At 37.5% G+C, this 22,312-nt stretch overlaps 8 protein-coding genes across 8 annotated transcripts; 7 read left to right on the top strand and 1 right to left on the bottom strand.

The window, feature by feature from the left end:
* The first annotated feature begins 106 nt into the window (after nucleotides 1–106).
* On the top strand, nucleotides 107–1,496 carry SOCG_04548 (cis-prenyltransferase). Its single transcript, XM_013162294.1, has 5 exons — nucleotides 107–601; nucleotides 653–795; nucleotides 847–963; nucleotides 1,008–1,224; nucleotides 1,277–1,496. Exons 1-5 carry the CDS (start codon nucleotides 395–397, stop codon nucleotides 1,388–1,390), a joined length of 798 nt encoding a protein of 265 aa, XP_013017748.1. The 5' UTR covers nucleotides 107–394; the 3' UTR covers nucleotides 1,391–1,496.
* SOCG_04547 (F-box/WD repeat protein Pop2) lies at nucleotides 1,413–5,533 on the bottom strand. The gene has a single exon (XM_013162293.1). It carries the CDS (start codon nucleotides 3,593–3,595, stop codon nucleotides 1,535–1,537), a length of 2,061 nt encoding a protein of 686 aa, XP_013017747.1. The 5' UTR covers nucleotides 3,596–5,533; the 3' UTR covers nucleotides 1,413–1,534.
* Nucleotides 5,015–5,311, top strand: SOCG_04546 (uncharacterized protein; the record flags this gene model as incomplete). Its single annotated transcript, XM_013162292.1, has 1 exon — nucleotides 5,015–5,311. One exon carries the CDS (start codon nucleotides 5,015–5,017, stop codon nucleotides 5,309–5,311), a length of 297 nt encoding a protein of 98 aa, XP_013017746.1.
* Nucleotides 5,470–7,216, top strand: SOCG_04545 (glycerophosphoryl diester phosphodiesterase). The gene is made up of 2 exons (XM_013162291.1): nucleotides 5,470–5,721; nucleotides 5,948–7,216. Exons 1-2 carry the CDS (start codon nucleotides 5,600–5,602, stop codon nucleotides 6,765–6,767), a joined length of 942 nt encoding a protein of 313 aa, XP_013017745.1. The 5' UTR covers nucleotides 5,470–5,599; the 3' UTR covers nucleotides 6,768–7,216.
* SOCG_04544 (SNARE sec71) lies at nucleotides 7,153–13,129 on the top strand. The gene has a single exon (XM_013162290.1). It carries the CDS (start codon nucleotides 7,314–7,316, stop codon nucleotides 13,002–13,004), a length of 5,691 nt encoding a protein of 1,896 aa, XP_013017744.1. The 5' UTR covers nucleotides 7,153–7,313; the 3' UTR covers nucleotides 13,005–13,129.
* Nucleotides 13,130–13,276: 147 nt separating this feature from the next.
* SOCG_04543 (inner membrane protein) lies at nucleotides 13,277–15,490 on the top strand. The gene has a single exon (XM_013162289.1). The coding sequence runs from the start codon at nucleotides 13,371–13,373 to the stop codon at nucleotides 15,387–15,389; it is 2,019 nt and encodes a 672-aa protein (XP_013017743.1). The 5' UTR covers nucleotides 13,277–13,370; the 3' UTR covers nucleotides 15,390–15,490.
* Nucleotides 15,491–15,589: 99 nt separating this feature from the next.
* Nucleotides 15,590–18,061, top strand: SOCG_04542 (Vid24 family protein). The gene has a single exon (XM_013162288.1). It carries the CDS (start codon nucleotides 16,307–16,309, stop codon nucleotides 17,900–17,902), a length of 1,596 nt encoding a protein of 531 aa, XP_013017742.1. The 5' UTR covers nucleotides 15,590–16,306; the 3' UTR covers nucleotides 17,903–18,061.
* Nucleotides 18,059–22,222, top strand: SOCG_04541 (tripeptidyl-peptidase II Tpp2). The gene has a single exon (XM_013162287.1). It carries the CDS (start codon nucleotides 18,291–18,293, stop codon nucleotides 22,116–22,118), a length of 3,828 nt encoding a protein of 1,275 aa, XP_013017741.1. The 5' UTR covers nucleotides 18,059–18,290; the 3' UTR covers nucleotides 22,119–22,222.
* The last annotated feature ends 90 nt before the right edge of the window (nucleotides 22,223–22,312 follow it).

Below are 22,312 nucleotides of genomic sequence, written 5' to 3'. Positions count from 1 at the left end.
ATTTGATAAGCTATTAAACTATACCGCCGTAAAGCGCTTTACGTAAACGAACGTACTTACTTAATTGATTGGAGTCTTTTACGTTGAAAGGATAGAAAAGTAAACAAGAACAACCACCTCTTTTGTTTCCTATATCTACCTCCAAATTGGATAAATTTGATTATCTCCTCTAGTTTGTTTTATTTTTATTTAGTATAAAGATTTATTATTGTATTTGTTGAGGTTGGTACGAGTTGCTTAGTTGCTTGTTTGAAGTTGTCGCAAAGCAAGAGCTTAGGATTTGATAGATTGTTTGGTAAAAATTTACTAAATTGGATCAGCTGTCGCTGATATATATTGTTTTCTTATAGCCTGCATACATTCGATTGTTGCTTTGTTCATAAGTCTGTTTACTATGGGTAGCTTGTTGGATTGGTTGTTTCATTTTCCTCCTTTACTATGGGGTTTGGAACAGACGGAGGATATTGTGATTAAAGCTCTTAAGCATGGTAAAGTTCCTCAACACGTCGCATTTGTCATGGATGGAAATCGCCGGTGGGCTCGCAAGCACCGTGTAGAGACAATTGAAGGTCATAGTCTAGGTTTTGAGGCTCTGAAAAATGTATGTCTTTGTTGTATTTATGTCGCTTATTTTACTAATAAAACTCTTTAGCTTCTTCGGGTCTGCCTAAAGATGGGCGTGAAGGAAGTTTCGGCATTTGCATTCTCAATAGAGAACTTTAAGCGCTCAAAATACGAAGTTGACGCACTCATGGATATTGTAAAAAATAGTCTTACTCAAATTACCGCTCATGGGTAGGTTTTATTACCAGTCAGTTCCTATAGGTATTAACGGATTCCATTTAGAGATATGGTGGACCAATACGGCATTCGGATTCGTATTGTTGGCGATCTAAACCGTTTGAAGCCAGACGTTTACGAAGCTGTTGTCAAAGTCGTTGAATCAACAAAGAACAATACCAGGTAAGTGTTTCCATCTAATTTTCCTTTTGCTGACTAGAGCATAGAGCTACTTTAAATGTTTGCTTTCCATATACGTCGCGTCATGAAATATCGCACTCCGTACAGAATATTGTTCGCTTGGCCGAAGATGAAAAAATAGTTCCAGAAGACATCGATGAAGGGTTGTTTGAAAAGAATCTTCTTCTAAACGACAGTCTTCCTCTTGACTGGTTAATCCGCACCAGTGGTGTTGAACGTCTATCAGACTTTTTAATGTGGCAGGTACGAATTTGAGTCAAGCCTTTTTTTATATTACCTTACTAACCAGTATTAGGTTCATGAGGATTCTGAAATCAGCTTTATAGACAATTACTGGCCTGACTTTTCTGTTTGGCGTTTCTTTCCTATGCTCATCCGTTATCAACTCCAGAGTCAACAGGATGCATAATAAATTATGAGCATACCTCTGTGTTTTCTATTCATCACTTTATTTTCTTTCTTTCTTTAAATCATAAATTAATAATTAATAATATACTAATAATAGTTTTTCCAAATTTTACCATCTGACTGATAGTTGACAAGTGCTACTCATCTAAACTTCACATTTTGAATCACGACCAAAAAAATTAAAAACCTCCAAGTACGCCTGATTGCCTCTTTGAACAGCTGCAACACAACGATTGTCGTCATAATGAACCTGCCATATACCTGAAACATCGGTCAATAAATACTTCAGTAACTTTCCCGTTCGTATATCCCATAACTTTAAAGATCCGTCATTACTACTAATGATTTTATGTTCGTCACCTTGCAAAGTTCGAATATATCCACCGTTCGCGTGCATTACCATTTGCTGAGTACCACTGTTGAGATCCCATACTCGTATGGTTGAATCAGCAGAGCCAGAAATAAGTCTATCCTGCACAACATTTAGTAACGTAACAGGAAGTGAATGTCCTTCCAAGGTGTATAAGCAAGCTCGTGTTCGTAAATCCCATACTTTGACTGTTTTGTCCATGCTGCTACTGATACAAATATTTTTCTCTGGTTCGTAGAGAACGCTGTATACCCTAAGGCTGTGTCCACGTAGATGGCATAGGCATTCACCGGTAGAAATACGCCAGACTCTTATAGAATAATCGTAACTTCCGCTAACCAGTATATCTCCGTATCCTGAAATACATCGAACTGATTCAGTATGTCCCATGAGCGTATGAACATAGTATGGGTTTTTTTCCCATTGTTCAATAGATGTAGACTCGCTCGGCAAATAATGGGGGTCCTGTTCTTCAGGAAATTTCCAAACTCGTAGTGTGTGATCCCGAGAGCCACTAACTATGTAAGGTCGTGAAGGCTCCGTAACAATTCTTCCATCGCGAAGGACTCTTTTCGGACTCAAAATTTCAAGACAGCGGATCGTGGAGGTATGGCCTCGGAAAATATGTGTACATTTTCCAGTTTTTATATTCCATACACGGATCGTTTTATCCAGGGATCCAGACACAAGAGTATTACCATGTATCTTGACGGCCCATACTCCATCTTTATGACCCTCCAAGCGGGCTTCTAAAGCTCCTGTTATGGCGTTATGAATCTGAATACTTCCAGACTCTGAACTAATTACTATTTTGTTTTTATGAATCCTTAAGAAAGTAATCATCCTGTCCGAATCGTGTACAGGAAAAGACAGATGAGAAGGCGGTATAGATGGAGAGATCCAGCGTTGTTTTTTTAGGTAATGTCTTTTGAATATATGGTAATAATACTCATCAGCGATATGATTATTATGTAGAAAGGGTGGTGGAGATTTGACGGGATAAGCATAATTCCAATCTTCCATGTCGACAGAAAATCCCGAATTTTCAAATTGTAGTCTCCAATACCAAGTAAACGACGAAATTATATCCCTCCATTTTTTATGGACGAGTGCTGCCGTCAAAAAGGACTGGATATCCAAATATCCTAGTATTTCGCGAACTATGAAGTTAGGTAAATATGCCAGTAAATCCTTTTTTAACAGAAGGTCGCATCTGTTCATGAGCGGCCGCATACTCCTCCGATCACAAGAACGTAGCAATTGAAAGAAAGTATATGCTTGAACGTTTTCAGGTAACGATTGATATTTTTCGGCAATTGATGTTAAACTCAATGGTTCAGACTGCGAAGAGGAATGGAATGGAGATCCTCTCTGGCTTATGGGAGTTAAGGGCGCTTCCACTTTTGGAGAAGGAGGGATGGCATATGAGTTTGATGTTGAGGAAACATCGTTTCTCCTGCAAATCCGTTTACGATGACGAAGATTTATCCTTCCAGGTAGGGAAGAAGGCTGAGAGAGAAGATGGTTTTTTTGAGGAATTAGAGAAACATCAAATTCCCTAACATCTTCTGAAGAAGCCATATCATAGAAACGATAAGACACATCTCCAGAATTGACGTTAAACTGTTTTAAGGATTCCGGGACAGCCGACTTCCTCAACGGATAACTTTCATAACGACTTTGATTTTTCCTTTGGGATGATGCGATAAAAGAATCCTGAAGCCTTTCTGGTAGAGCTGTTGTATCGGAGGGCTCTGGAGGAGTTGCTGGATTGCTGTTCATCAAAGACTCATTAATATTAGAAGCGGAATTTTCTGAAAAATAATTAGAAGACATGAGAAAGGCAGCAAATATAAAAACTGAAGTCAAACTGAAATGAAAGACGAGCACAATCTTAAGGATTCATATACACTTTCGTAGAGAATAAGTTATAAATAAAGAGGTGATATATAAATAGAACACGAATTTTCAAGGTATGAAGTGGACCCAAAAGCGTTCTGTTTACAGGTAAAGGAATTTATGAAAAATGAATGATTTAAAAGCAACAGTCGAAAAGAAACCAAGGACCATATAAAGAAGAAAATGAATTTCTGATATCTTTTTTTAACAAAATAAACCTTGGTAATCCTAATTCCACGTCAAAAAGTGCATTGTCAAATTGCCCAGTATGAATGGAGCAACGTAGTGTGCCAGTAGGAATATGAAAAGGTAGACTAATCAGAGCAATGTTTCAAAGTAATAACGAAGGAATATAAATTCAATATGCTTTAATTTAGTTTATAAGAAGTAGAAACTTTAAGTTACTATAACACTATAGCCGATCAAGAGAGTGGTTTGATACTCAATTCCATTCCACATGAAAGGAGGCTTTTATGAATCTTTGTTAATACAAGAACTAAAGAATTTGTCTTGTCAAGTGACTTCTAGAGGTGAACACGTTTACGATATAAGGACGGTACTTTTTTCATATGAACAGTTGTTGAATGGTACTAACACCAACAGACATATTAATAAGAATTCCCATTTTAACGGAGGATAAATTGTCTGAATAGTACGTTTATAGAGCTGACATCGCGATACTTTGTTGGAATGAGTTGTCCCTTGAATAAGACCTACTGAAGGCTTTATTAGAAATTCACATAACAGGAGATACCAGTAAGAAAATAATAAAATAAAATTTGATAACAAACAGTTAAAAATTAGTATGAAAGGATAGTTTCAACTGTTCAATTCACCTGAATGACCTTTGCAGTCCAGTCAAGTCCGTCTTGCTTGACAAGGGAAGTTCTTTCTTTGACTGTATAAAAAAAAGAAACTCAATATTATTCCTTCAAAAGAAGAAATCTTCCACCTTCTCTCCACTATCGTAAATCTAGTGATATTGAAAAGGTCATTCAATACCTGTAGCACGGTTTGGAGCGTCTCCTCTTAAAGGAGATCTTGAATGGTAGAAACAAAAATTAAGGAAAGAGAGATGCATTGCATGCTTGAATATATTCATTAGTCCACTTACATAGACACAAAGACGCGTTGCTTCATATCTAGTAGATTTTAAAAAGCTTTTCTAAATCAGAGTTAATAATTCAAAGGAAAAAACGAGAAAAAATATGAAAACGCGTCTTTTCTTTCCTGCTTTTATTGATATACGCGTTGTTTACAGAATCCTTTCCTTAGCACGACACTTCCTCTGGATTCTTTAGTCTTTATACTTATAAAATACACCTAAATTCACCCGAATCTACCTTCTAGATTATCATGGAGTTGTATAAAATGGAACCAAAGCTCATTGAGGAGAATCGTGGCAGTTTTTTCCGGGTCCTCTTTCGCAATGACCAAATTCCTGTGGAAGGCTTCCTTTGGAACATAGATCCAGTTTCTGGAACTCTATTTCTTTTGAAAGATGCTTCTTCGACGATCTCGTCACATTCAGAAGAAGCTGAACATCGTGTATATAGTATTATGTCGGATGCTGTCCGCAGCTTTGACAAAGATGATTCTGTACAACCTCTACCATCTCAGGACTTACTTGAATGGGATCAACTATTAACCTAAAGGTTAAAACATTTGCTTGATGAACTTGGAATTTCTATCTTCTCTTTGAGGTCCATAAAAGAGAAAACGATCTTGGTATTTTAATGTGTTTAATATTTTAATTAAAATTTAAGAAAATTGAGAGAATCGGCATTTCTTCATTTACAATTATGTTGCATACCGATTACTACCTGCCTTAGGTACTTTTAGGTGATATCATCTTCACGATTGCCAAAATACTTCCTTCTCAACGTTATCCTCTGCCATTTACCTATATCAAATTTCTTCATCTGGAATTGATTTAATACTATGAGCAATCTGGATTTAAATGATCATGGGAAGTACCAGGTACTTTCTGATGCATCATCAGAAAATTCGATGGTCCAAAACGATACTCAGGACCAGTCTAAAATAGTTATTGCTCACAGAGGGTAAGTTATTCCTTTTATTTACTTTCACTTTCTTGCAATTCCAACTATGTCTTTTAAAGATTTAATATATGCTTTGCGCTTCTGATTGTGAATAACATTGGTTCATCATAACTCAGAAGTCTGGCTGGCTTAAAGTTGCTTGAAAAATAATATGGTAGATTTCCGTAGTCGAAATCTCTTAATTCTTGCATACTTTTTCCATAAATGTGAGCTAACTAAGGAACAGATATAGTGCCAAGCAGCCAGAAAATACACTTGCTGCCTTTCGAGAAGCAGCGAACGCTGGAGTAAAGCATATAGAAACCGATGTTCGTCTTACTAAAGATGAGGTAGTTTGTATCTCTCATGACCGAAGTTTGAAACGCATGTATGGAGTAGATACATACACATTTGACGTGGATTATGAACGCGAAAATGGCCATTTTCGAACCCTTCGAGAACCCTACGAACCTTTACCAACCCTTCAAACTTTCCTAAAAGAGTTATTAAAGTATCCCGGTGTCCAACTATATATTGACGTAAAGCCCGACCTTGATATATTCATTATCCAAAGAATGGTTGATACTATGTTAGACATCAACCTCGATTTAAAGTTTTGGGAAGATAAAGTAATTTTTTGCATTTGGTCTCGTCGTTTTCTTCCGGCTTGTGACAAATATGCTCCTAGAATCAAAATCTGCCATCTTGGATTCAACTTTTCTTATGCTCAACAATATTTCGTGATGCATCCTCGTGTCATTGGAGTAAGTATTGCCGTTGCTTCGCTTTTGCATCCTTCTTCACAGGATTTTATTGATATGGTACACGCTTTGAACAAGAAAGTATTTGCCTGGTCCGTGAATACCACCGCTGCCTTTTATCTTTCATTAAAGAGAGATTGTGATGGTGTTATTACTGATGATCCCGTTGTAGGAAAGGCACTTTGTAATGGCCCCATTCTTACAAGAAACTGGTATTGGTTTGACTACAAAGAATGGGTCCTACTCGTTTTTGGATTTATTCGCGTAAATATCATTTATTACATTATTAGAAACCTATTTTTATAATTTTTCCTTCGCCTTATCTTATGCTAACGTTCGCTCTTCCGTCATGATTTAAAACTTCTATAGGAATTGCCAGTTCCTTGTTCTATCTAGCTGAGCTGAACTTGGTAATCTATTGTCCAAACTTGTGCCTTCTGTCTTGTTATGATCTGTTCTTTTTATTCTTAATTGTGTCTTGTGAATCAAATGAAGTTGTGTTTATCGAGTACCCTGTGGACTCTGGACGTGCATTTGCAGTTTTTTGTTTCTATGTTTATTTTACTATTTTCTATGTGAAATCAAAAATAGTCTTCTCAAAGTGTATGCAGATATCATATCAAACAAGTAGACTGTCTCAAGTTTGACTACTGAAGTGCCAGAAAGCTAAATTAATATATTAGTCTTACTTTCTGAATTCCCGCATTCCTAAGAATTATATTTTTATATAAAAGAAAAAACATTTTCATCTAAATAAAGTCAATAGTGAAAAGTACCTTACACTAAACATAGCGTTTCTGCTGTAGTGGGGTGCCTCTGTATTCTACCAGCGAGACGTTCGAATGATAAAAAATGGTAGAATCTGGTCAAGAAGCTGCCGAAATAGCTTCTCATAATTTAGGAAATGAAATACAAGTTCATATACAAGAAAATGAACAAAATGGTACTTTGCCAGATGAGATAGAAAATGAAAGATCCTCAGATCCGTCAGAAAACGAACATAGAAACGAAACTGCTTCTAATGAGCAAACACTAGGAGATAATTCAAATCAAAATAATATTATGAATACCCATGAAGTCGATAATGATTACAAAACAGGGAATGAGAAGGATCAGCCAGAGGCAGAGCTCAATGAAACACCTAATGAAGCAAAGGAAACAAACTATAATACCGATTCAAAAAGGGAGATAAGCATGAACGATACAAATGTTGCTTCTGAGGGTCTCAGCCCAAAACCTTCTGTTCCAAGCGAAACCGAAGAACGATCCCAATTCGAGGCAGATGATGCTGAGGCTAATGAAGATATTCCCATAAATAGCTCAAATGAAGATAGCCAACCGAAAGCAGACCATCCTATCAAAACACCGGATCCAAGGATTGACGAAGAAGAAACAGAATCACAAAGTGATGTGGCTAGCCATTTAGCCAGGAGATCGACTACGTACAGTGAACAACAACAGGAACGTCCTGAAGCAGTAAGTCGACCAACTTTCCAAAATTCAGGTAAACTCAATCCACATCTTTTTATTATAGACGCATTCAAGCAAATGTCCAAAGCTAAATCCTTGAAAAAACACAAAAAGCTACGAGAATCCATTGATAATGTACAAACTGAGCTGCAAAAACAACCATTCTTACTTCCGGAAACTATTCTTGACCCGCTTGTAATGGCGTGCGAAACAAATAGCACAACGCTACTCACAATAACTTTAGATTGTTTTGCGAAATTGATTGATTACAATTATTTTGATACCCCTGCTATTAATTCTCCTGAGATGTCTTTAATGGAACGAGTTGTGAACACCATTGCTTCATGCTTTTTTGGTGACTCTACTCCCGAAAAAGTTCAATTACAAATTATTAAGGCTTTACTTGCAGCCGTAACTTCTCAACGTACTCTAATTCGTCATTCATCTTTACTTTTGGCGGTGAGACAGACATATAATATATTTCTTTTATGTAAAAACCCTACCATTCAAGCCACAGCTCAGGTTGCTATAATGCAAATGGTGGATTCCGTTTTTAATCGATTGTCCGGTGTGCTTCGTCAACAAATAGAAGTCAATGCGGTCACTCCGTTTAAAAGTTCAGTTGAGCAATTAGCGGTTCCAGAACCGAATGAGGTTTTACCAGCTGATCCTCCTGAAAGCAAGCTTACGCTGGAGTCCTTCGAACAGCGTAAAAGCTTTGATCAAGTAAGAGAAGAAGCTCCCTTAGAGGAAGAATCCTTGGAGCAACAGCTTTTAAGAGATGCCTTTCTGATTATTCGTGCTCTTTGTAAACTTTCGATTAAACCCGTTCCTTATGAAAATGAAAGTGATTTAAAGTCACACTCGATGCGTTCCAAATTGATGAGTCTTCACTTAATATATCGCATCCTCCATAATTACATGGAGGTCTTCTCAAATCCGGGCATTATGATAAAATCTCCTTCGTCTCCTTCTACGCCCTTGGTACAGGCTGTGAAACAATACATCTGTCTGTCTTTAGCAAAGAACGTTGTCAGTCATGTTCTCCCAGTTTTTGAAATTTCATGCGAGATCTTTTGGCTTGTATTATCCGGCCTAAAGAACATAATGAAAGCTGAATTGGAAGTTTTCTTCACAGAAATATTTTTTCCCATTCTTGAGATGAGGTCTTCTAGTAATCAGCAGAAAATTGTCCTTTTAAATATTTTTCATCGGATTTGCAAAGAGCCGCAAACTCTCATTGAGTTGTACTTAAATTACGATTGTATAAGTGGAAATTCTGAAAATGTATATGAACGTATTATCGTCACGCTAGCGAGAATTGCGAGCCAGAAAACAATGGAACCTCCTTCTGGATTTTCCTTTAAACCGGAACATGCTGTTATCGACAGGGTGGGGTTCGTGTATAATGACTTGAAGGATCTTCCGCAGCTAAGCATTTCTTTTATAGGATATTATTCCCATCTCCATGATCCTCCTTTCTTTGATTATCAGATCAAATTAAAATCATACAAGTGCCTCAATTCCGCACTTTCTTCACTATACAGCTGGTGTAATCAAAATTTCGATTCAAGTGATTCTTCAAGTCATTATAATGTAGATAATTTGATACCTAATAGAATAGAGGAGAATCAAAGAAGTACTTCTGATGTCTCTTCTGTCCGTAACAACGATACATCAACCGATAACTTTGATACCTCTGCTACAACTTTAGCGATCGATGATCCTTCTCAATTTGAAAGCTTAAAGCATCATAAGAAGTTATTACAAGAAGGGATTCAGAAATTTAACTACAAACCCAAGCAAGGTATGAGGTTTCTGATTTCAAGGCAGTTGATTGAATCCGACACTCCGAGAAATATCGCTAGTTTTCTACTAGACACTGAAGGCTTGAACAAAGCTGCCGTTGGTGAATACTTAGGAGAAGGGAATGAGGAAAATATTGCTGTTATGCACGCATTTGTTGATAAAATGAGCTTCAAAGATGTAGGCTTTGTAAATGCTCTTCGCTCATTTCTTCAGAAATTCCGCCTTCCTGGAGAGGCTCAAAAAATTGATCGCTTTATGTTAAAGTTTGCTGAAAAATACGTTGATGATAACTTGGGTGCATTTAGAAATGCTGATACTGCCTATGTGCTGGCTTACTCGATTATCATGCTCAATACCGACCAACATTCCCCACAAGTTAAACAACGCATGACATGTCAGGATTTCATTCGGAATAATAGAGGTGTTGATGATGGTGCAAACTTAAGTGACGAGTTTTTGGTCGATGTATACAATGATATTCAAAAAAATGAAATTGTTATGAAGGACGAACAGGGAGCTTCTATTGACAATTACCTCCCTACTCATGCTAGTGTTGGATTTGCCGCAAACATCAGTAATGCTCTGGCTACCGTAGGTCGAGATTTACAGAGAGAGGCTTACTATATGGCCTCAAATGAGATGGCTAATAAAACTGAAGCTCTATTCAAGGATTTAATAAAGGAACAAAGACAGAAAGGAAAACTTACGGCCAATGATATTTACTATACCGCAAGGCATTTTGAACATGTCGGTCCTATGTTTGAAGCTGTCTGGATGCCTATTCTAGCAGCATTATCTGAATCCGTACAATTATCTTCTGATTCTGCATTAATTCAGTTATCTCTCGAGGGTTTCAGGCGTGCTGTAGATATTATTTGCATCTTTTCGATGGATTTACCCAGAAATGCTTATATACAAACTCTCACTAAATTTACCCATCTCAACAATATGTTGGAGCTCCAGCGAACGAACATGGATGCACTGAGGACGTTGCTTGACATCTCTTTAACCCATGGAAATCAACTTAAGGATTCCTGGAAAGACATTTTGCTCTGTATAAGTCAACTTGAACGGGTCCAACTGATAACAGCTGGGGTGGATAAGAATTCGATTCCCGACATTAATTTAACGAAGTTAATGCCACGTCCCGTTGATAAAGGACATCGTTCTTCGCGAAGTGCTAGTGTTTCTCACAGATCAAATTCAAGCGCTTCTATAAAACCAACTTCTCTGGATGTTGCCAAAGAGTATAGTTCCCGTGAGGTGGTAATGGCCGTCGATATGGTATTTTCGAATACTCGTGCTCTGGGAAGTGAAGGTATTTATGATTTCGTAAAGGCCCTTATTGGTGTCTCATGGGAAGAAATAGAATGCTCGCTAGAGTTAGCTACCCCAAGACTATTTAGTTTACAAAAACTTGTGGAAATATCATATTACAACATGGGCCGTATTCGTATGGAATGGTCTAGCATTTGGTCGCTACTGGGAAATTACTTTACTCAAGTAAGCTCTCACGAGAATTCAATAATCGCATCCTTTGCTTTGGATTCTCTTCGTCAATTTTCCATGCAATTTTTGGAAATCGAAGAACTTTCACATTTTAAGTTTCAAAAGGATTTTTTGCAGCCATTCAAGCACGCAATGGATAATTGTCAAGATTTGAAAATCAACGATCTTGTTTTACGGTGCGTCGATCAGATGGTAAAAGCTCGTTATCAAAACATAAAATCTGGTTGGGGCCCTATTTTTCAGATATTAGCATCTGCAAGTAAAATCCATAATGGAGCTGTTTTACACTATGCACTATCTATTGTCTCTTCTATTTTTAATGACCATTCAAAATGTATATTTTCACAAGGTGCTTACTCAGAGATGGTTGCGTGTCTTTCCAAATTTTCGTTGTTGGGTGGTAATCAGAAGTTCTGTTTGGTCAGCCTCGATATGCTGAAAAATTTGGAAGGAATTATTATAGAGAATTGCGAAAACGAAAATGTTCCCGTGTACTCTCCGAAATCTGAAAAGCTCTATTGGTTCCCTTTGCTAGTTGCATTTAGAGATGTAATAAAGGAAGCTCCTGATTTAGAGGTACGCTCGAGGGCCGTCAAGCTTTTATTCAACTGTTTGGATCGACATGTTGCTGATTTTGACGTCGACTTTTTAAATAAGTTATCCTTGGATATTATTTTATCCATATTTTCAATTGTTTCTATCTCAAATTTTCAAAGGCTATATATGGCAAAAAATACCGAGGAAACAGACGTATGGATTCTTACAACCATGGTAGAAGCTTTGCGATCTTTTATTGAATTTTTCACAAAACACATGGAAAAGCTTCGAAGTCAGTTGCCTAACGTCCTTTCTTTACTTCAAAAATGCATATGCCAAGAAAATAACATGCTCTCCAAGGTCGGGATAAGTTGTTGCTTACAATTGATTCAGAAAAACCGAAAGCAATTTAATAATTCAGATTGGGATGAAGTAGTGCACTGCATCAGTGATTTATTGAAGCGTACACTACCTGTCGAACTTCAAGATCATTCCTTGTATCCTCAAACAGGTACTGAATCCACTGATGAAGAATCTGAAGCTAATTCAACATTTTCTGGTGAACTTAACAACTTGAACAAGCAAGGGAAATCTAAAAAGCAGCAGCTAAAGAACATCGTGGTTAAGTGCACCCTACAATTGCTAATGATCAACTGTTTGTGGGAGCTTGCTCATTTTGATGGCATTCTCTCAGACATACCGAAAGACAAAGTCTTGGTACTTTTGGATTTGCTAGGTGAGTCATGGAACTTTGCAGAATCATTCAATTCGGATATTGAAATTCGCGCAAAGATTCTGTCATCCGGAATCGTCGACCATATGCCGAATCTCTTAAGTCAAGAAGCTTCTTGCGCAAAACTATTTTTATATATTAGCTTCCAGTGTATTTCTTCCTTGAAGAGATTCAGCGACAATGAACCTGACTTTGAAAAGTTTAGTAATGCCTTCCAACAGAAGATTTCAGATGCTTCAAAGTTAATTATACGTGGATTTCAAAGAGTTATATTTGATAATCCTGTGAAGGGAGTTGCTGCATTCCAGCCCGTCATCACTGGCCTAGTCGAGTATATAATTTCCTTAGAAGACGCTCAGTTTACACGAGGGCGGAAGGAATTTTATGATCTTTTTTGTGATATCCTTGCATGTGGGCATATTGATAGAGCATTAGGGACCTCAATGAGTAAATTCTTTAAGCGCTATGGTGAATCTGAGCAATAACATCTATATCACAGGATATCCGGTTTAATGATTTAATGTTACGATTTCCTAATATTCCATCATGATTCTATCTATATTTCTATATTTTAATTAAATTAAATGCTACTTTTTCTGCTGGCTTGTAAATGTAATTATAAACTATGACTCAGATACTATCTTGTTAAAGAAAAAAAATGAAAACTCTCCTGTATTCAAAAACTAAAAATTAAGTAAATCATATTCTATTACATGCTGTAGAGATTTTGTTTTTCTTTGCTTTCTGGCAAGCATACGCAAAAAGCCTTTACCATTCCTTAGTGCTCGACACCAATCGTAGAAATAACCTACTAAACGTTTGCAGGATAATTAATGCATTTTTCATAGGAAATGTTAAAAAATGCCCTCAAAATTAAGAATATTAAAAAATATTCCTACTTTACAAAACTTTTAAGAGGTTCCAAGCCTCAAGGGTTTGTTTTTAGTAGGAGTTTTCATAGAGGTTCAGTATCATATGAGAGCAAAGAGAACAACCATTTTATCATTTTAGAACCCAAGAGAGAAAGGGTTTCTTCCAAAAAACGTCGAGATGTTCCTTCAGTAACTCATAATTTCGTTGAATCGATGGCATCAGAACTTCTTAGAGAACCGGGAAGCGAGGAGTCCGTAACTGAACTACGCCGAGCGCTAGAGTCGTTAAAACCAAAAGAAAAAGAAATATCTTTAGCTAGGTTAACCCAGCTTGAAAAAGCTATAGATAAATCATTCCGGTTACAACAGCTGAGAAAACTCTTCGAATCCATAACGCTTAACGGTGTGGGGAAACGAAATAAATCCTCATTAATCAAATATTTTCTACAGGATCATTGGAAACTGGAAGTTAAAACTTCAATTGCGGATGATTTGGTACAAGAATTGGATCTGCGGGTCAGTCCAGTCGGCATGTTTTTCTTACTACTGGATAAAGCAGCTGATGTCAAAAGTTTATCAAAAGTACATGATTGTCACGTTTTCTTTAACGTTTCAGATTATCGTATTCGCATACAAGGAAAAAAGAAAGCCGCGGAACATATGAAGGATAATGTTTTTAAACGCCTGAACCAAATACAAGTGGCTTCTTTCCAGTTTCCGGAATATTTAGTCTCGTTGGTAAAAGAAAACCGAAAGGAATTTTGCCAAAAAATCAACGCCTTTCTTGAGCCTCGGAGCAAAACCGAATTAAAGATCAGCTGCATTCTTGAAGATGGACGAACTTTTGAAGATGTCGAGAGGATGTTGTATGCATTGGTGAACGGATATTTTTGTGGAAATAGATTTTATTCTGTTGTTCCGACGAACAAGATGAATAGTACGGTTAGTCTTAGGAACAATTCTTTTTCTATGCCGTGGTTTACAAAAAATAATAATGTTTGGAAGAGGTGGATGAAAGATATTGGATATTCTTGGAATACAAGCATTCAAAGAAGCGATTCTCTTGAAAACTTTTCTACTCGTCTTCCAACGTTGACATCTAAATCTGCATGTATGTCTTTTGATGATACCCTGATTACTCCTCTGGTTGCTCAAAAAGATAACGAATACGTACCAATCAGCTCTTTTATAAAAGAGCATGAAGGTGATTTTTTGATAGAAAAGGAAGTGCAAGAAAATTTTTTTTCAAATACGAGTAGTATGCCTATTGTTCATTCCTTGAAAGCAACTTTTGGCCACTCTTTATTCCATAGCAAACACTTTTCTTCAAAAGAAAACGAATTGCAGTCGGTAAGCGTTACAAATGGTACTGATGGAAGTGCGCATAACATATTTATTCCCGGAATTCCTAACCTCTTGTCGACACTTTTCCAAACATTATCTAAAGAAGATTTGCTTCAATATGAAACTTCTTACATAAAAAAGTTGGTCTTTACTCCAACTACTGAATCAAAGCACTCAAATAATCCCCATTATTTGGAAATGGTGTTCTCGTCTCCCGACAAAGATAATGGTTTGGAGAGACAGGAAAAACATTTGATTATGGGAAGCGATAGGAAAAGTCAGATTCTTTTGCCGACGCACTTTGTTGACCTATTAATGAGTTCCTGTAGTCGTCAAATAATACCTTGGGAAGACTCGTTTAACGATTATGCTACCCGATGTTTTCCATACCTAGGTTCGAAACAATTCCATAAATGTCCTAAGCAATTTCTCTTTTCATCCTCTCAGGGAGAAATGCAGCGAGACTTTCATTTGCAAAGTTATGAAAAGCGTGAATGCAAAAAGTTTAAATGGGGGACTTTAGAGTTAATGTGTTCCTACGTTATGTCGCCATATTTTACTGGAACAATTTTGGAAGTAGAAGGTGCTTCTTCTATGGAAGACTTCTTGAAAAATCTTTGGAATCTTGTGATTCTTTATCAAGTTCCAAACTAGAGAAAAGCAAATGGGGCTTGCTTTTTCAGTGAGACGTTAACTGTAATGGTTGCTGTTCATAATTATGATAATAATTTTTGTGTACATTAATTAAGGCTAAGAACTATATAAAATATATTTCTATAACATTTTGATGTTGGTTCCAACAAGTTTTTAAACTGTCAATACAGACAGATGTACTAGAATTCATGCCGTCTTTCTATTATGCTTCCAATTTCACTTCTGCGTTTGTGAATCCCTAGTTTTAAATAGTTGCCCGATTTAGAAATTTTAGAATTGCGTACAACCCGACTCTACCTAAACCAATTTGGACCGTTATTTTTGTTTTACAATTCCCAGTCAATTTGTGACTAAAAGGGTTTAAAAAAAAATTTCTTTTTTTCTGAAAAAAAAAGAATAAAAATTAAACATTCAAATGGTCAGGGAGTAGACTTCTATCACCATTATTGAAAAATTTGCCTTCGGCTTTTATAGGCTTTCGTTTTCAATTTTGTATTGACTTCTATTGACTATAAGAAGAGCGGTTAATTATTTACAGGCTTTCGACATTGTAAAAAAGTTATCTTCTTGTGTTTGCCTTTGTCGTCCGCGAAGTACAATCACTAAGGCAGGAATTTGCAGGTCATCAGTAGTAAATAATTCGAATTGTTATAAACAAAACATTATTTTTTTTATTGTTACAATTTTAAAAATCATTGACAACGTTGGTTACTTTTTTTTCGCGCTTGTTTAGGATCAATTGGTATTCGTTTCACTTTATTTGTATATTAGTTTTATTTTATTTTTTTTTAATTGCAATTTTTACTATCAAGCACAATTCGTCGAAATTGCTTGCTATTTATTAAGTTAATACCTCAATTTGTTTAATTTGCAGTGGCTGCTACCACGACAAATCCCTATTGCATTCGTTTGTCTTCATGCCGCGTCCTCTAACTAATTTTACTGAAAATGTGGCCTCCTTTACCCATGGGCCGGGTTTCTATGATTCCAATCCCGACTGGTATAATTCTCAATCTTTACATCGAGCATATCCTTCCTTAAATCAACGGAATCGACGAAATTCTAATAATAACATACCACCAGCATCAATGTCAAATACTAGACCATCTTCAAACAGCGCATTGAATTCACAGTCTTTGCCACGACCTGGCAGAGTTTCATCCGGTTATTCGTCGTTCCCTCATTCAAATAATAGACAATCTCGAAGGTCTGTAGGTCTTTCTCGAAGCAATGCAACGCGAATTTCGAGGAGGAGTATTCCGGATTGGATTGAAATGCTTACTGAAATGAATTTCGATGAAGCATTCCCTTTACCTGCCCTTTTTTCTTCACATACGGAAAGACTCGTTGATCGTGTCTTACGATTGAATCGATATTTGCAAGCTAACGATCATCGGGATGCCAGTTTAGGTTTATCCTCTATATCTCCTAGAGATCAAAGAGCCGAACCTGTTGCTTTAAGACCACCCTTCTCATTTTCACCGACTCCGTCTCAGCCATCTGCGGATAATGAATTGTCACAGTCCATCTTTTCACATGAAACTGACTCACGCCCTATTTCCCCTCATCGCTCTTTTCCTCTCGTAAATAATCAGCATCAGTATACGGATAGCCATCGTTCCGAATATAATTCCCTGAGTAGTGATGGCAGTTCTTCGTCAACCGAAACAACTTTTCAAGATCATCCTATAGGAAACTTTAGTAACTCGTTACATAATTCGGCGCTGTCATATTTGAGCAGCTTGGCAGGTCGCGAGTTTAATGGAAGCGGGAATTCCTCCAGATCTAATTCCAGACCTAATATCACAAGAAAAAATTCTCTGAGCTCTCTATTTACCAAGCACAAACGATTGCATCGTTTGCGTAAATCTAGAAAGTCGAAGGGGCGCGTCAGGTTTCTTTCTCCTTCTTGGTGGCTGCGCAGTGGATCCGTTTTCGAGGGCACTCAATTGGAAGGGTGTCACTCTATAAGCGGGTTGCCTTCAAGTACTGATCCAAAGGATCGCTGGATTGTTGATGTATCTATACATTTTGTAGATTACCAAAAGATGCAACTTGAAGGTCAATTAGATGCTTATCCGCAAAATGCGGATAGTCGTTCTTCTTCGATTTCTACAGCTTGGAGTGGTGAAATTCTTGATTTCTCTGAAAGTAAGAATTTTGCTACAGAGAAATGGAGTGCTCCCTTAGAGGTGGATGTCTGTTTTTGGCGCAAACTGTCTCCCTTTCGAAGCATGGACACAGATACTTTCTTTGATATCATTACCGATGTTAAGAAGTTATCCAAAGTTTGTGAAAAGTATATTTTTATGAGATGGAAAGATATTTTATATTTGGGAAGTCAAGTCGATGGCTCCAATCACAAAATTTCGGGCTTCTACTTTTGCTGTTTATCAAGAACGACTGGTAATGTCCAAGGATACTATTATGACCCACATAATACTGCATGTTCGCAACCTCTTGATTTATATCCAAAGAATTGTAGCTTTTCTCCCTCCTGTGCTTTTCTTTGAATTGGTCTGTGGATCTACACTAAGTTATAGAAGAAAGAAAAAGCAATTAGACTTCTATTTCTGTTTCTGTTTCATTTTCTTTTTGTTTTCTTTTTTTTTTTTAGATAAATATGTACTAATTAAACCAAGAATAAGTATTCTATTGTCTAGTATTCTCAATTACCAAGATATTGTATTATAGCGTTCGTCCTTCATGCCATCAAATGTGAGACGTCCTGATCATTATAAACCATATTATTAAATAGGAATAAGATTAAACGTAAAAAGGTGTTTAGTTTCGACTACTTATACTTCGAGTTATAGTCAGAATATGAGTTCTTACCAACGACTACGACCGGTCGAAGGTGAAGATACACATTATCAATCGCGGAGCAAGCATTTTATATAGATGCAATTTTCTAAAATTGCAAATCCTTCTTTTGTCACTTCAAGGAGTTTTTGGGAGATAAGATTACATATAAAAAATGCACCTCATACCATCTTTTCTTCTACCAAATCATTCTTCCAACCCTGCAAACCGCGGAGTTTTTATTTTTCTCGACAATACAACACATCCATGATTCCTTCAGATTTTTCTGGTAATTATTTTCCCTTCGACGGTGTCGTACCTAAGCATGAAACTCAAGCTTTTGAGTTCTTGAAGAAGTACCCAGAGTATGATGGACGAGGCGTTACTGTAGGCATTTTAGACACAGGTGTGGATCCTGGAGCACCTGGACTTTCAGTGACAACGACTGGAGAAGCCAAGTTCAAAAATATTGTTGATTGCACCGGAGCAGGAGATGTTGATACATCACTTGAAGTGGAATCCCTTGATAATGGTACATCTAATGAATATATAAGCGTTCAAGGACGTTCTGGAAGAATGCTTAAACTTTCAAAAGAATGGAAGAACCCCAGCAAGAAATGGAGAGTTGGATGCAAATTTGGTTATGACTTTTTCCCTACTGATTTACGAAAGCGTCTTCAAGGATTGGAGACAGAAGATATGAACAAGAACAATCGAAAGCTTTTACAAGACGTCACTGATGAATATGCAAAATTTAAAGCTAAAAATCCCGACACTCCTACCGACAAGGACAAATTATTGGAACTGAAAGAGCTAGAAGCTCGCATCGAATGCCTCAAGGAATTTGGTGAAAAGTTCGAAAAGAATGGTCCTCTTTATGATATTGTTACGTTTCATGATGGTGAGCACTGGAATGTTGTCGTCGACACTAATCAGTCCGGTGATTTAATTGAGCAAAAACCTCTTCGTCCGTTCTCGGTTGCTCAGGAGTGGAGCACTTTTGGATCCAAAGATTTATTAAGTTATGGTGTTCATGTCTATAACAATGGTGATGTTACTTCCTTGGTCGCTGTTAGTGGAACTCATGGAACTCATGTAGGTGGTATTATCGGTGCTCATCATCCAGAAAAACCAGATTTGAATGGTGCAGCACCAGGATGTCGACTTGTCTCACTTATGATTGGTGATGGAAGATTAGATTCTTTAGAAACAAGCCATGCTTTTTCTCGTGCATGCACAGAAATTGTAAAAAACAAAGTTGATATCATCAACATTAGCTTTGGCGAAGATGCTGCTGTTTGCGATAAAGGAAGAGTGATTGAGCTTCTTCGTGATGAGCTATCTGGAAAACGAAATGTCATTATTGTCTCTTCAGCTGGTAATAACGGCCCTGCTTATACCACCGTTGGTGCTCCTGGTGGAACTACAACTGATGTTATTTCGGTAGGTGCATATGTCACTGGAAGCATGATGCAAGCCCAATACAGTCTTCTCTCGAACGTGCGTGATACACCTTATACCTGGTGTTCCCGTGGTCCTACTTTAGACGGTGATACCGGCGTGTCTATCTATGCTCCTGGCGGTGCCATTACATCTGTCCCTCCTTATTCCTTGCAAAACAGCCAGTTGATGAATGGAACCAGTATGTCTTCCCCTTCAGCATGTGGTGGTATTGCATTAATTTTGTCAGCATTGAAGGCTCAAAATATCCCATACACTGCTTCTGGTATTAAGAAAGCCGTCATGTACACATCAAAGGATGTACGAGATGATTTTGAAGTCGGAATGTTGCAAGTCGATACCGCCTACAATTACTTGACCGAGTCTGATGCTGAAGCTGCTTCCTCACGCTGTTTCACAGTCAAAGGAAACCTTGGAAATAGCAAACGTGGTATTTATCTTCGTGAAGTAGCTGATCTTGCTAACCCTTCCCGTCATACATTTTCTGTTGCACCCAAGTTTGAAGAAGGAGAAGAAACGGCCAAGTCTCAGTTTGAAGTACAATTATCTCTTGCGACAACACAACCATGGATCCAAGCTCCAGAGTACGTGATGATGGCTGGAACAGGAAGAGCTATTTCTGTACGCGTCGACCCTACCGTTTTGGCACCCGGATTCCATTTCGGCAAAGTAAGAGCTTTCGAAGCCACTAAAGCTTCTCGACGTTGTTTATTTGAAATCCCTGTAACGGTCATGAAACCATCTACTGTTGTAAATGCAAATTTTTCTCTGCGTGATGTATCTTTTGAGCCAACATTGATTCGTCGCAATTTCCTTGTACCCCCTAAGGGAGCTACTTATGCTGAAATTCGAGTTAAGGCCGTTTCACCTTTAGAGTCCTCTAATATGCTTTGGATTAGTACCAATCAGACTCTTCCCCAGACAAAACTCAAGGATGCATCCACAGAGCTTATTATGTCTGTATCAGATAATGAAGTAACCACTAAGTTAATCCCTCTTCACGATGCTTATACCCTTGAACTTTGTATGGCACAATGGTGGTCTTCTTTAGAACCCATGACTTTGGATATTGATATTAATTTCCATGGTATTCAACTTCTGAACGGAAGTGAAATGACACTTCATGGCGATAAAGGACTTGAACGTCTTGATTGCGTTAGTATTCGCCGTGGAAAGTTTAAGCCTGAGATTTCCCTCGACAAATATACCGAATGTTACAAGCCAAGTGAATCTGTAATTCAACCTCTTGGTGAACGAGATATACTTCCGGATAACCAACAATTGTTTGAATTGATTAACACCTATCCCTTGACTGTGGACGAGAAACTTGACTTAACAGCAGACTTTTCTGTTCCACACAACATGTACGACAATGGCTTCAATGGAATATTCTTCATGATTTTCGATTCTCAGAAGCAAAGGGTTCACTATGGTGATATGTACTCATCATCGCACTCTCTCGAAAAAGGTGAATACAAATATAAGATACAGTTATTGAGCGTGGATCCAATCAAGTTAGAACGATTCAAAAACTTGACCTTAAAATTAACTAAAAAGTTGAAAAAGTCTATCACTCTTCCACTTTACTCTGACCATATAGATTTTTGTGACAACCAAAAGGAAAGTTTTGATCGAGCAGTCATTGAAGCCAATATCGTAAAGAGCTTTGTCGTTGGAACTGAATTAGAAGAATATCCTTCAGAAATAAACGACAAGTCAGTACTGAACGGTACCTTGAAATTTAATGACTGTGATAAAGCAACCGTCCCCATCACCTTGATTCCTTCTGCAAAGCCTAATGGGAAGTCTTCCGATGCAAAGGAAACACCTAATTTGGTTGAGTTACAAGTTGAGCTTCTATCCAAGTTGGAGGGTGCTGATAAAGAGAAGCACTTGAAGTACCTCCAGTCGACTTTCAAGAACAGTTTAGAAGTTCAGCTTGCAAGACTAGACGCTGCGAAAGAGGACAATGAACGTTTATCAGTGGCTGAGACTATTTTATCCCTTGTTGACCAAGAGGCACTTTCCCGTTATTACAGCAGTCAAAAGAAGGTTGATGACACTATCCCAAAGAACACTGTTTTGGAAAAGAGTACCGCATTGCAAAAGGATGCTTTCATCAAGGCTCTTGAAGTGAAATGTTCTTCCTATGCCAAGCAACCTAGTAAAGACGCTACAGGTTATTGCAACTCTTATCAATTGCTATTGAATTGGTTAGAAGATTCCGATTCTCGTGTTGCAGTAATCAAGAAGGATTATTATAAGAGCTTGTCTCAATATGGTTTGGCGTTGAAGGCATTAAGAAAACAGATTAGCGACAACGGCAACTCTGGCAAATTGGATGTTTCCAAGCTTCTTGACGAAGAGAAGGACTTGGTGCAGAAGTTGGGCTGGTCATTCTGGCTCGATGTATCGAAGGTCAATTCTGTTAAGAGAGTTCCTCCTTACGGTTATGAATTGTTTTAAGCCAAGGGATGGATTACTTGAGTTTTAAAACTTGATAGTACCTTTGTATCTATATCTCATAAGAAATACGAATATTGAAAGCTTATTGAAGCACCTTTAGTCATACATAGAATCATGTAAGGTTTCCAACACGAGCGACCCCAATGGTAAAGATACATGTAATAAGAACTTAGTAGACTATTCATTTTTAATTT

This window comes from Schizosaccharomyces octosporus (assembly GCF_000150505.1).
Source record: "Schizosaccharomyces octosporus yFS286 unplaced genomic scaffold supercont6.1, whole genome shotgun sequence".
Classification (NCBI taxonomy): domain Eukaryota; kingdom Fungi; phylum Ascomycota; class Schizosaccharomycetes; order Schizosaccharomycetales; family Schizosaccharomycetaceae; genus Schizosaccharomyces; species Schizosaccharomyces octosporus.
Note: the sequence above shows the minus strand (reverse complement) of the source record. Positions and strands in the feature narration are given on the sequence as shown.